Here is a 14,092-nt window from a genome sequence, read left to right as displayed (position 1 = left end):
CTGTCTCGGGAACATTTCGGGCCTTTTTTAATGGGATCATTCATTTATTTATTTTTTTACTCAATTTAATGAATTTTATTTTTAAGTGCAGTTAAGATGACACTCAGAAGGTCAGACAAAATGTATGAATACGCAACAAAATACTGTATTAACAGTCCAAAATATAGAATGAAATACAGTAAATTTAGGAAAATCCAAGTTTGTATATATACAAAAATCTTTTATTTTAGTACATACATGTAATCCAGAATTTCTTTTCTCATTTTTGGAGATAGTCCTGCATTCATGCCTTCATACAAGCGGTAACCGCTAATGCTAGCGGCAACTTGGCTAATCGTTGCAAAAATAGGCCCTGATTAAATGACAGAAAATAAATAACTTGATCACAATAGTCTCATTTTCTCAGGCAGTACAGTATTAATGCTTCTAAATTAAAACCTAGTTTCAAATTTTTGCTGTGTTTTACGGAAGCGTGGCTCACGTCTAGCATACCGGACGCAAACATGGAGCTGCCCGGAGCTATCCGGCTTCAGCGCTGTAAGGGACAGAGACACAAAAACCTGCGGGAAGCGGAGAGCAGGTGGACTCGCTATCTACGTGAACACGAGGTGGTGTAACCCTGGGCACAAAGATTTCCATCTGCTGCAGGGACGTCGAACTTTTGGACTAACGTGTGACGTCATCCACTCCGCTGTGGCTAAACTACAACAAAGCACCCCGAGGGCATCCTGTTAATCTGTTAATCAACAACAAAGGAGACTGCTGGAAGTGTGAATTTCCCTACGGGGATGAATAAAGTATCTATCTATCTAATCCTAGAAGCAATTTGGCTATTAATAGCAAAAATAGACCCCCAATAAATGACAGGTAAGAAAAAACTTTATTACAATACTTTAATTTTTGGAGATAGTCCTCTATTTATTCTTTTAGAATAGAATCTTCTTACTGGTGCTAGGTGCTAATGCTAACAGCTATTCGGTTACTGTGGCTTCAGCAAAATTAGGCCTTAAATAAAAGAAAGAAAATAACTAATATTTTCATTTTCTCAGACAGTAAAGTATTATCTATTCTACATTAGAACCTTCTCCCTGGTTGCAGTCTCTAATGCTAGCAGCAAATTGGCTAACAATTGCATAAATAGGTCCTACATAAACGGCAGGTAAGAAAGAACGTTATTACAATACTTTAATTTTTTCGAGATAGTCCTGTATTTATGCCTCGACATAGGAACCTTCTTTCTGGTGCTAGCTGCTAATGGTACCAACGATTTGGCTAACAGTTGGAAAAATAGGGCTTGAATGCAAAACAGAAAATAACTTCTCATTTCCGAAGATAGTACTATACTTATGCTTTGAGATTAGAATCTTCTTCCTGGTGCTCGGAGCTAATGCTAGCAGCTACTCGGTAACTGTTGCGACAGCAAAAAGAGGCCTTGAATAAAAGACAGAAAAAAAAAGAATCACAATACAAACGCTCCCCTACTTACGACCATTCAACTTACGCAAAACGGGAGTATGAACATTTTTTTCGGGATATTGAAAAATATCCGGACACTGCTGTAAGTTAGATTTTGTATTGTGTGCAGCTTTTTCCGAGTACAGGACATTACTGTAGTGCTTCTTTCTGCCTCTACCGGCGTGTGGCACTGTGAGAGGTCACCCAGCATCCACCCCGAAGAAGAAATCTGGCTTCTACTTCCGAGGTGGTGTGTAATGTAAACACACTGCCATGTAACTCTGGCACGCTGAGAACCTTGACGTTTTTATTGTTTAATATCTCGTGCATCCATTCAATATGATTGGTGTAAAGTATAAGGAAGAGGCGAGCTTTGTTTCTTTTGTAATGAAAGTGGAATAAGAAAGCTTGATGCGGTTGGGAAAATGGTCTGAACGCTTTTTTTGGCCACTTTTTACCACAGAGGAGGACCTCTTGAAGTGCATCTCCCAAAAGTAAGTGAAACCTCCCTCTGTTTATCTTTATGGAGCTTAATATTTTATGAAAAGTTTACTTTTTAGTACAAAACAATACAGGTTACTTATACAAGCCTTAAACATACTTATATAAACCTTAAACATACAAAATATAGCACTGAAGCAACTTCTAACAAATTCAACTTACCAACGATGGTTACGACGTAGTGTGAATTGTTTACAACGAGGTTAGACTTGACTCCAGGAGAATCATGCAATAAAAAAATTAGAAGATAATAATTATGATGAAAAACTATATTAGGGCAGATTAGATATAGTTACCAAGGACACTGCAAAAATGAGCGACATCAAAATGCATCATTTGGTGTGTTGCATAAGCATTTTCATGCAAATACAATTGAAACAATATAAATGATAAACATGCAATCAAGATTTCTGTCACATCACTTAAGGATGTGCATCATCCCAGTTAGCTTCTAAAAATACAAAATATAGCACTGAAGCAACTTCTAACAAATTCAACTTACCAACGATCTTCGGGAACCTAACTCGTTCATCAGTCAGGCAGCGTCTGTACTCACATTTTTGGTGATAGACCTCCATTTATTCCAGAAAAGATTGAATTACCATCTCATTTTCTCAGGCAGTGATGTAATTATGCCTCAAGATTAGAACCCTATTACTGGTGTTAGCCGCTAATACTAGCAGCAATCCGATAGCGGTTGCAAAAATAGTACTGAATGCATGACAGAGAAGAAAGAACTTCATCACAATTTTCTCAGGCCTGTCGCTTTATTCTTTTAGTGGCACCTCATACTTTGATGGCAACCAAATCAATAAAAACATAAATACATATATGAAAACATAAATAAATACACAAATAAATAATCCCCTATGATTGAGAGGTAGATTGTACAGATTGGAGGATCTTTTCAGGGCCTGCCTGCTTACCACTATGTAATGCTGACTCACCGAGAGGAATTTGCTCATGATGAAGCCTGGGGAACCCATTCCTGCTCTATTGTTTTTTTTTCGTCAATTGTTCCTTCATTGTCCCACATTGACAGCGAGACCTACTTGCAGCTTGTCCCCGCGGTGGTTGACGAATGCGCCCAGAATTAAGGTGGCGGGCAGTGGACTCAAACGCTTCTCCAGAACGCCTCCAATGATGCAGCGGCTGTTGATCATGCCTGCAACAAAAGAATACCACGGTACTGTATTTTCCGCACTATAATGCGCAAGCCCCGGAAAGTGTTTTAGCATACAGACGCTCCCCTACTTACGACAATTTGACTTACGGTAGATATGAACATTTATACGGGATGTCGAAAAATATCCAGACATTGCTGTAAGTTACATTTTGTATTGTGTGCACCTTTTTCCGAGTAAAGGACAGTACTGTAATGCTTCTTTCCGCCACTACCGGCGTAAGGCGCTTTGAGAAGACACCCAGCATCCACCCCGAAGAAGAAATCCGTCTTCCTCCTCCTAGTTCATGTGTAAAAATTCTTTACTCTATCTCCAGCGCAGCAACAACTTTGACATATCTACTGTTTAATATCTCGTGCATCCATTCAATATGGTTGCTGTAAAGTGTAAAGAAGAGGTGAGCCGTTTCATTTGAAAAGAAAGTGGAATAAGAAAGCTTGATGCGGTTGAGAAAATGGTCGGACCGCTTTTTTTTGGCCACTTTTTACCACTTAGGAGGAAGTTGCCCAACTCTTGAAGCTCATCTTCCAAAAGTAAACTTCACTGTATTTGTCTTCATAGAGGATATTATTTTATTAAATTTTTATTTTTCAGTACAAAACAATACTTAAACAAATCTTAAACATACAAAATATATCACTCAGGCAACTTACGGACAAATTCAACTTAAGAACGATTGCTCGGAGCGTATCTCGTTCGTATGTAGGGCAGCGTCTGTATATTTTTTATAGATAACTCACACTGGCCTATAAAGCACATAGAAATGAGTCTACACTGTGTTTATAGGCGCATGAAAGTCTGGCTCTTATACACTTGAGAGGTAAGATCTTAAACCTGACCCAAATTTCGGGTCAGGTCGAGCCTAAAATGTCCATCGTTATGTTCATGTCGGGCTGGGCTTCTCTTTCGCTGACTTTTAAAAAATATACAAATATATGTTCATAAAAGCGTATACTAAAAGAATGCACCGACACTAAGTTACAACAAGAACATAAAGCATTTTACGGGCTGTCATTGTTTTTTGTCTCTCTACCTCTCTTTCTCTTAAAGTGCTGTGCTGGACTCCTAAGAACATACTGCTGCTGCGGTTTACAGACCAGTTTTCAACCCTTAAAAATGACGGTCGGCCTTAAAATTTTGCTGTCAACCCTCAAATAAATCTGTCAATGATGGAATGTTAAAAATCTTACCGCTGATACACTTACCGTATATATTAGTGCAATCAGTTGATAAGTATCGATGATCATAATTGTGTAACATTGTATGCGGCGAGAATCGAGCCTGGGTCACGGTAGTTAATGCGAGGACACTTAATCACTAGATCACCAATGGCACGAGTGACATACTAAAGGGCATTGGAGCTTATTTATCATCACACTAAAACACTGACTTGCCTAGCACGTTCTGATAGGTTAAACCGTCTCTCCACTTCCTCACCTGTGCGTCAATAACATTGCGGTCGAATATGTATTCGAACATAAAAGAGCTTGTATAGTATGTTGTTGAAATACTTTCCTTTCTCTAACTTTCATTGGTGAAAAAGGGGAGGGAATGCAAAACAAAATGCACTATGGAAATCAGTGTATCGGTCACCCTGATAATAGTGGTAAAAGATGAGCACCAATGCCTTTTCGTATGTCGTCTGTACCTGGTAACCTAGTTGTAAGGCGTCAACTGTCTTGCTGCCACTACATGGGTTTGAATCCAGTTGCATACAATGCTTTGGGTCAGCAATGTTAATCAATTGACCAATCATTGCACAAATACGGTAATATAGCGTATTAATGTGCAATAACATTTCTGGCCAGTTTGGGGTTTTTAGGTGTGCCTTATAGTCTAGACAATAAGGTACAGTATATAAATGAATAAAAATTGAATCAAACCTCGGAAGACCATGTTGGCCTCTGGCAGGTCCATCTGGTAGCCAAATGAGGTGGTGGTCTCCTGTGTTCTTGTGCTGGCTTCAAATTCCACTCCGATTTGGATCTAGTGAGCCCGTTAACGCATTAGCACAAAAATACGCTGAAAGGCGGTACAGGAGAGTCCCGGGATATGGCATGAAACAGTTCTGAAGCGGGATCGCAAAAGGAAATTGCCGTATTGTGGGGGATAAAAACCATTGCTGATTAAAGTGTTTTGTACTCTAGTATCCCAGGTAAAAACATTCAAGTAAGTATTATTTATCGGTGTATGTATTTTACGTGGATATGATTACATAACCTTATAAATAAATACACTTTACACATAACGGAAAAATGAGATATGATTTACCTTTACGTGACCTGAGCTGGTACAGTGGAGTAGCAGGAGAATGCAGAGGGGGTGAGGAGAAATTAAATCTGATTTTAATCCTTCCACTTGCGAGGATTGTCATCCCTTTAAGAGTTCCTTGCTTATTTTTAGAAATAGTTCCGATAGCTAATTGATTACGGTCATGCCATTTAGCGAGGGTGAACATTTGCGTGCCTTCTTCTTATTTCTTTGTTCCCATGGTGATCATGTTTTTGCTTCTCTCTTTAGCATCAGTGCAAGCTTTAGGACCAATAGGTGATAAATACAGTACAAAAAAATACATTATTGTATAGACAACTCACAAATAGTTTTTTAACTTATTTTTTTTCTCATTTAAGTCGTTTATTACATGTCTATCCTGTATGAACAGTTGACAATACATCCGAAGATGCCTATACTTCGTTCACTTTTGATGAATGTAGCTCTGGGTTAGGAGGATTTGATGTCATCAGGTAGTTACCAAAATCATCAGGTGCTTCGACCTTAACCACAACACCCTCCCATTTGCAGGCTGGCAGTGGTGGCCAAATGACTGTCCATCTCCTCCTCCTGGCTTCCAGCTAGCTGTCCATCGAAAGCTTCGCTTCCATGGTGATCACGTTTTTCCTTCTTACTCCAAGCCATGGGACCCATCGCCAATGAAGACAGAAGAAAAAATACTGTATTGCATCACTGATTTGTTATAAAGCACACAAGATTCTAAAAGGAATGAAATAAGGAAAAAAGCATCGTGGGAGGTTGTTCAGCTAATTATGTATCTGCATTTTCATGATATCATGATGCAAACTAATGGAAGACCAGGATTTTCTATGATATTGACCAATAGTAGACAGGCAAAGTTTTGAATCTTGTAAGTTTTGGGTCACGCTTAAAAACCTGTTGTTGATGTGGGAACATGCTATAATAGTGGCCAAAAAAAATCCAGACCCTAACATTAAAACATTGTAAGGCAAGGCTGCCGTATCCCAGGGTTCTACTGTACTTTTTTGTTTTTTTTGAAACAGCACCTGCTTGTTGGCTCTATGATAGTAGCTAGCATGAGCCCCTCCTTTGCCGGCATTGAGCGTGGCCACCCAGTTTGGTCCTGGACACAAAAAATTGTTGTGAGATCCAGCCAAGGAAGACACAGATTTTGGAGGAAGGAAAATTCCCACTTGAATATTGTCCAGCTAGCGTGAGGATTCCTCCCTCCTCTGCTCGGCCTCTGTGGTAGACCATCTCGCCTCCTAAAACCAGACTGGAGGACACGCTCTGCAGGAAATGAGCCACCAGAATGACTGCACACAAAGAAACAGAAAATAAATCCATGATATAGAATTGCATCCACATGAAAGCGTTTTTTTTTTTGATACAGTAGACCCCCGGCATACGGCATTCTCATTTTACGACCTTTTCACAATAGATGGGTCGTTCGCAAACATAAAGGTTCTATAAGCCGGCTCTTGGAATTGTATGACAAGAACCGGCGCCCCACCAATCAGGGGCCGACGACTGTCAAGATAATGATGTATCATTGGTGAACATAACTGCTCAATAACCTAATAATGTGAGTCGCTGCGAATACAACGTCTCTATGAGCCTCCTCTTGGAAAAGAAAAACAAGAACTGGCGCCACAAAAATCAGGAGCCAGCTCCTGTCAAGTTAATGATATGTCATTGGTGAACATAACTGCTCTATGAGAAAATGATGTGAGCCAGCCCCCTACGAGTTGATGATGAGTCATTTGCGAATGTATGGAAGTGAACGAATAGAAATGGCGCCCCCAAATATCAGGAGCGGGATCCTGTCAAGTTCATAATGTGTCATTAGTGAACAAAACTTCTCTATGACTTAAAGACATGTAGTTCGCAAATGTAACGATTCCATAAGCCGGCTCTTGGAAATAAACGACAGGAACTGGCACCCCACCAATCAGGAGCCAGCTCCTGTCAAGTTAATGATGTGTCATTGGTGAACAAAACTGCTCTATGTCCAAATGATGCGAGCCGGCTCCAGACCACTTGATGATGTGTCGTTTGGAAGTAAAAAACGGGAACTGGCACCCAACCAATCAGTAGCGGTTCCTGTCAAGTTAATGATGAGTAATTGGTGAACATAACTGCTCTATGAGTTGATGATGCGTGGGGTTCGCGAATGTAATAGCTCCATGAGCCGGCTCTTGGAATCCAAAAACGAAGACCAGCTCCCTACCAATCAGGAGTCCACAAGTGTGCATCCGTATAACGATGTTCCAGCTCCAGGAAGCCATGTCAAATGTTCAGCACATGGGCCAAATCAGAGGGGGAACTTTAGTTAGTTTTTTTTTTTCCATTAGCCGTTTTCACTTTCCACAATATACCCACCATTTTTCCAAACACTCCGTAAAACCCATCGTGTAACAATTTCCTTTTTGGCGGAATGTCATCATTAACTTCAGTTTAAATGAATACAGTTGTGTGTTTATGAACTGTTTGCTTATTTTGGTTTCGAATTAGTATTTTTTTTTGGTCAACATTGATGAACTGCAACTTAATCTTCACGTTCATATGTAGCTCCTTCAGAAAACCCAAGTATGAGACTTATTTCAGTGGACTTTTAGCATCCTCTTCTGGGTAATCTGAGATACTGCAGCTCAACTCCATAAATCCTTTAACCACTAATCAACTTAGATACATTAAAAAACATACATAATTATAAGAATGTTTAATCATACTTGCATTCTTGACTCTTTCAAATCAGCAAAAATGTATGCGTGTTCTTGACTTTAGCCACCTCCCACTACGGGATTATGGCTCTGGTGTGTACATCCATCCATTATCTGCACCGCTTATCCTCAGTAAGGTCGCGGGGGTGCTGGAGCCCATCCCAGTTGTCCTCGGTCAGAGGGCAGGGGACACCCTGAACTGGTTGCCAGCCAGTCGCAGGGCACACAGAGACAGACGACTCACTTGCTCATTCACACCTAGGGGCAGTTTGGACCAGCCAATTAACCTGACATGCATGTTTTTGGAATGTGGGAGGAAACCAGAGTGCCCGGAGGAAACCCAAGAAGGCACAGGGAGAACATGCAAACTCCAAACAGGAAGGTTCAATCTTGTGACCTCAGAACTGTGCCGCACAAGCACTAACCACTGTGCTGCTGTGCTGACCTAGTATGTAATACATTCGCATATTACAATTTAGTAGTAATTAATACATACCGTATTGTAATTTTAAGATTTTTATCTGTGATACCGGTTGGGAAGGCATTAGCTAAATAGCATAGCTTTCTATTGCCATATGGCAATTTCCCTTTACGATCCCCACCTCAGAACAGATACATGTTTAATCCCGGGGCTCGACTCTACATCAAAATTTGAATAGTAGAGGGACTGACCCGATTCCCGAAGCACATCCGGATTGGCCACCGTCACAGCGGCCGTGAAGTCACTTCCCCTGTACTCGGTTTCGAACTGCCACGTTACAAACTGGGACTGCTGAGTCTAAAGCACCAACACCCAGACACAAATAGGACATCACTAACTAACGCAAAGCACTATAAACATATACATACATTGGGAACATTCTATTGATTTATTTTGTACATTTGACAAACACACACACATTAATTGGATACATTAACATTAACATTGGTGAACAGACTACAAAACATGTTTCTATGATTAAGTCTTAAGTAAAATATTTTACCAGCATGTATTTGAAATGCAGTTTTGAAAACCTAAAGGGATTTTGGGTCATATACTGTATGTAAAGCAGACCTTGATAGCTTAGTTTCAAGTCTGACAGCGTCACTTTATTAAAATTCCCGAAAGAGGACGAAATTGAGGAGTTTGGGGTGTATGCGGGTCAAGCAAGGCATTTCCTTAGGGTACGGGCTCCTAGACACTGAAATGATCTGCATTTTGGTGTCTAGAAAAGAAAAAAGCAGGAAAAAAACCAACCTTTTCCTTACCTGGAAAACGGACCTGGCTCGGATGCGCTCGCTGAGATGTAGCAAAGCATGAGCGTTCAGGCTGCCTGAAGAATCCATCTCGCCAATTAAGGCGGGGGAATCCTGAGGAAGGGTCAAGGATCGATAAATAATTTTGAGTTGTCCGGGACAGCCATTCCTGCCTTACTTTGTCTTTGCTGTAGTCATCGGACTGCAGATGCTCCACGTGAAATCGATAGTACGAAGGGCTGATGGCGCTCAGGTGGAGGCTGTGACTCACCTGAAGCACCACATTGAATATTGGGGACGTGCCAGAAATGATCAAAATGAAAATTTCTAGTTTCGGACAAAAAAATAAATAAAACTTACTCATTTGCATCCAAGCCTCACCTTGAAGAAGCTGCTCAAAGTTTTATTGACAATCATCTTGACTCCCTCGATCTGTTGAGGAAAAACATCTAGGAAGAGGAGAGGAAAACTGTAAATTAAGATTTTCAGTTAGGCCCGTTAGCTGATCACACACACACACAATTCGAAAAACAACAATATATCATTTATATAGGCTCCAAGTGCACAATCTCAGCTGGACTAGGTTTAGGAGTTATAACCCTTTACACTTTTTATACCCCTTTTCAAAGCACTCAAAGTAATCAGACAATTGACTCACAGGGCTGTTATTGACTCAGAAGGCTCCTCCCTGGTTAACCTGTCATAAATTAAGTAGTGAAAAGGTCTGGAGTTGATTGTAAGTGTGTAGTATTGCATTTGGAAATGGTTGTAGTGACCACACATCATGCATACGAAAGAGCTCTCAATGGAGGGGAATCGGAAGATCCTGAGACTTGAAAAAAAATCTATAAGAAAGATAACTGAAGCCAAATCAACAGTTAGGTACATTATAAGAAAAAGGAAATTCAGTTGTGTGGTTGGCAATTCAAAAAAAAGGCCCTAGGCCTCATTTATAAAGAATATGTACATACAAAACGAGGCGTACGCCATTTGTATGTACAACTTTTGGTATTTAAAAAAAAAAACTTGACAAGGGAATTTGCGGACTTTCATGGGAGCTCTGGCCCTGCCGTACGCACAAAATCTGGAGAAACGGGAAACTACGACCCCCAACGGCAGATGGATGAAACAAAAACAAGTACCGGTACTGTATCTGAAATGTATAAGAGGCCCAATCGACATTGACTCTCCCCGGGAGCACACACAGAAACATTTAGATCAATTACTAAACTATTAGAATTCAATAGTTTTCATTGATCACTAAAATGTTGTGTTTGTTGCGCATGACAGTTGGCTACAATCAGGGCATTCCTTCCACTTGTGCTCTTTAAACAATTAAGAGATGGCTGGATCCAAAAAGACACGCACTCGCAATAAGGGAAGTCAAACAATGACCTATACTGCACTGTTAGAGGATGTAGTGCACGGGAGACTATCGAAAGAGCGGACTTTCAGGTGTAAAAGATGGGCGGAGTCCTGTTTAAAGCAATATAAACATTGCTTTTCATATTGGGACACGACGCAGCTTTTACTCAGATGCGAGCATCTACCAAATTTGCCCGAGGTGTACCGTAATTGCTGGTCCGTGATACAAGAAATTTCTGTTCATGACATCAGGGACCTATATTGAATATTCATCAAGGGTGGGAGTTCCCCTGGCCTTTTACAGGCATAAAGGGGCGATTTCCTCATGTGCGCCAACTTTAGACTCTTTAGATTGTGATTTATAAAAGAAAACAGGGGTGGGGCGGGCTTGTGCAGTTTTAAAAATGTGGAAATTTTTGTTCACACACACTTCCTGTGTTTCTTCCAAACGCCACCTTTAGTTTCTACACAGTTTTATAAATTAAGCTCCAGTTCTGGAAAAAAAATCTATTGAAAGGTGAGAGAAAGATAATCATGGACTAGAATGATAAGAAGACGAAAGTTTGGAGAGAAAAGGGGACGTGATCCAAAGCACATGGTGGAGGCAGTGTGATGGCTTCCAAGGCCACTGGGTCATTTGTGTTCATTGATGACATTACAACAGATAAAAGTAGCCGGATGAATTTAGTATACAAGGACATACTTCCTGCTCAGATTCAGCCAGACAATGACCCAAAGCATACAACAAAAGCAACCCAGGGGTTTTTTTCGAGCAAAAAAAGTGGCCAAGTAAATCTCCAGATCTCAGCTCAATCGAGCATGCATTTCACTTGCTCAAGACGAGGCTTAAGGCAGAAAGACCCACAAACAAGCAAAAAGTACCAGTTGCTGCCGCAAAGGCCTGGCAAAGCATCAAGGTGGAAGAAAGCCAACTTTTGGTGTTGTCCATGACTTCCAGACTTCAGGCAGTCGATGCCTCAAAAGGATTTTGCAACAAAATATGGACAACAAACCCTCTTATTTAGATTATGCCTAATTGTCCAATTACTTTGAACCACTAAAATATGGTCAGTTTGGAAAAAAAAATTCTACAATCCCTTCATTTTTAAGTCATATGTCTTTCAAACACTTCAATTAACCATCACAGTCTTCAATTCTCATCAAGATATTTCATTTGTAGTCAAATGTGGTTGCATGTAGAGCCCAACTTGTGAAAATGGTGCCTGTCCAAATATATATATAACCATGGTTGGGTAGGGTTACTTTAACTTGATTACTTTCAATTACTTTTGGATTACTCCAATACCAAATATGCTAATAAAAGACAAAAGAAACTAAATATGACTACTAATTATCTAACTAATTACTAAATTTTGTGCAGGCTTGGGGAGTAACAGAATACACGGAACGGCAAAAATGATGTTGGCAAGCTGTTTGGATTTATTTTCATTTTGTTTCTGTCGCATTTTATGTTAGTTTTGCCGGAGATCAAAGAGATCAAAGCCAGGAGAGAAAGCTTACCACGTGTTGTGAGTCATCATTTTATTCATATTTTGTTTCTTTTGTCGTTTATGAGCATATTTGGTATTGGAGTAATCCAAAAGTAATTGAAAGTAATCAAGTTAAAGTAACCCTACCCAACCCTATATATAACATTTCCAATTCCTTTCAAGAGCTTATTTTGCAGGTCAACCTTTGCAACTCCTGTGTAGCGAATTAAAGCTTCCTGGGTTAGGGAGTCGCCCATCTCTCCTCTCCCAACGTGGCGGGCTGTACCAGTGTGCAGGATGGGCGTCCCAATGAGAAGATGAAGGCGGCTCCGTGGAAAAGGGCCAATTCTGGTGGCCTGTACCGGACGACAAAGCCAGGACGCTGCCCATGGGGCCGCAAGGCTTCCTGATGAAGAGAAAAGTAAATACATTTTTCATTTTGCATAGGACTTTTCCATAGCAGTCAAAGTGCACATTTTTCCCGAATTGTATACGCTTTTTGACCATTTCGGATTGTTTTTCGGGTACAAAAATATATATATTACAAAAAAAAAACCTTTTGTTTGACCGATCTCGTCTTGCCGACTTCCGCTCTAGTCCGAATCGTCTTGGTCAACGGTAGCGGACAACAAGTTATTGTAGATTGCTAATTGCTAGTAAACATATATTTAAAATAAAAGTGCTTCCCATTAATTCATTAGATCTGCAATGCCTTTTGCACTCTAATGCCAAAAGTGAGAGAGTTTGCAGCCATGTGAGGAAAGTGGGGTGGGTGGATGCCTTCATCACTATGGTCGTAGGGGCAATATTTCCTGTGGTGTATCTTGGGCAAGTACAGCCTGGTGGCACCCATCTCTCTCCAGGCCAACATGTTTCCACCCGGTCTTAAACCGAGGACCTTTCGCATGCTAGGCGAATGTCATTACCACTGCACAGAGTAAGACCATTGTAGATCAGATGAAGTCTGCGAAATCCTGCACTTCTACATACAATAAGCAGCAATACATTTTCTGCTTGTTGGGAAAGGACTAAGAAAGATGCAGAAATAATTGTTTGTGTTGTTTATCTGGTAAATAAATTATTATTTATATTAATACACAAATAGTCTTTGTTTTTATCCTATATAGTTTGTCTTGCTGCGAGTAAATGGGCGCCAAAGTGTTGCTTATCGCCTAATTAATAAGGGGAATTGCAATTATTAATAAGGGGAGCTATTTCCTGAGGTTGACAGCTATGCTTTTACCACTTCATAATTGGGATAGAGTAAAGTCTTTATCTTCATTGGTTACGACGTAGTGTGAATTGTTTACAACGAGGTTAGACTTGACACTCCAGGAGAATTATGCAATAAAAAAAATAGAAGATAAAAATTATGATGAAAGACTATATTAGGGCAGATTAGATAATAGTTGTCAAGGACACTGCAAAAATGAGCGACATCAAAATGCATCATTTGGTGTGTTGCATAAGCATTTTCATGCAAATACAATTGAAACAATATAAATGATAAACATGCAATCAAGATTTCTGTCACATCACTTAAGGATGTGCATCATCCCAGTTAGCTAGCACGACCTTAGCATCCTTGCATCAGTCCCATAAATCCCATTTTTATTCAGTAAACGACATGGGGTCGGATTCAAATACCTCAAATTATGGAGAGAACCCGGTTGCAATGCATTGGAAAATTTTTGTGCAAATTCTTTGTCGCTTTAAAAAATATAATGGCGGAAGCGATCTGCCAGCTGTTGTGTGCAGGTACATAAAATGCCGGTAAGAAACTCGATTTAACGCAGTGACCTACTTTTATAATTTGCTCGCTTTTGTAGAATTTACGTAATCTAAAAAAATAATTTGATTATATTGTGTTAATAAGTGTTCATAA

At 40.1% G+C, this 14,092-nt stretch overlaps 1 protein-coding gene across 1 annotated transcript; it reads right to left on the bottom strand.

Moving 5' to 3' along the window:
• Nucleotides 1–2,735: 2,735 nt before the first annotated feature.
• LOC148349416 (mitochondrial import receptor subunit TOM40B) lies at nt 2,736–13,980 on the bottom strand. Its single transcript, XM_088320950.1, has 10 exons — nt 13,855–13,980; nt 12,411–12,613; nt 9,734–9,801; nt 9,531–9,623; nt 9,365–9,466; nt 8,789–8,894; nt 6,587–6,709; nt 6,440–6,516; nt 5,024–5,126; nt 2,736–3,121 (listed from the first exon to the last, which is right to left on the bottom strand). The coding sequence occupies exons 2-10, from the start codon at nt 12,595–12,597 to the stop codon at nt 2,979–2,981; spliced, it is 1,002 nt and encodes a 333-aa protein (XP_088177076.1). The 5' UTR covers nt 12,598–12,613; nt 13,855–13,980; the 3' UTR covers nt 2,736–2,978.
• Nucleotides 13,981–14,092: the final 112 nt, after the last annotated feature.

Source organism: Urocampus carinirostris, chromosome 17, assembly GCF_059441175.1.
Source record: "Urocampus carinirostris isolate Australia breed hairy pipefish chromosome 17, RoL_Ucar_1.0, whole genome shotgun sequence".
NCBI lineage: Eukaryota > Metazoa > Chordata > Actinopteri > Syngnathiformes > Syngnathidae > Urocampus > Urocampus carinirostris.
This window is presented reverse-complemented; position numbering and strand designations above follow the sequence as displayed.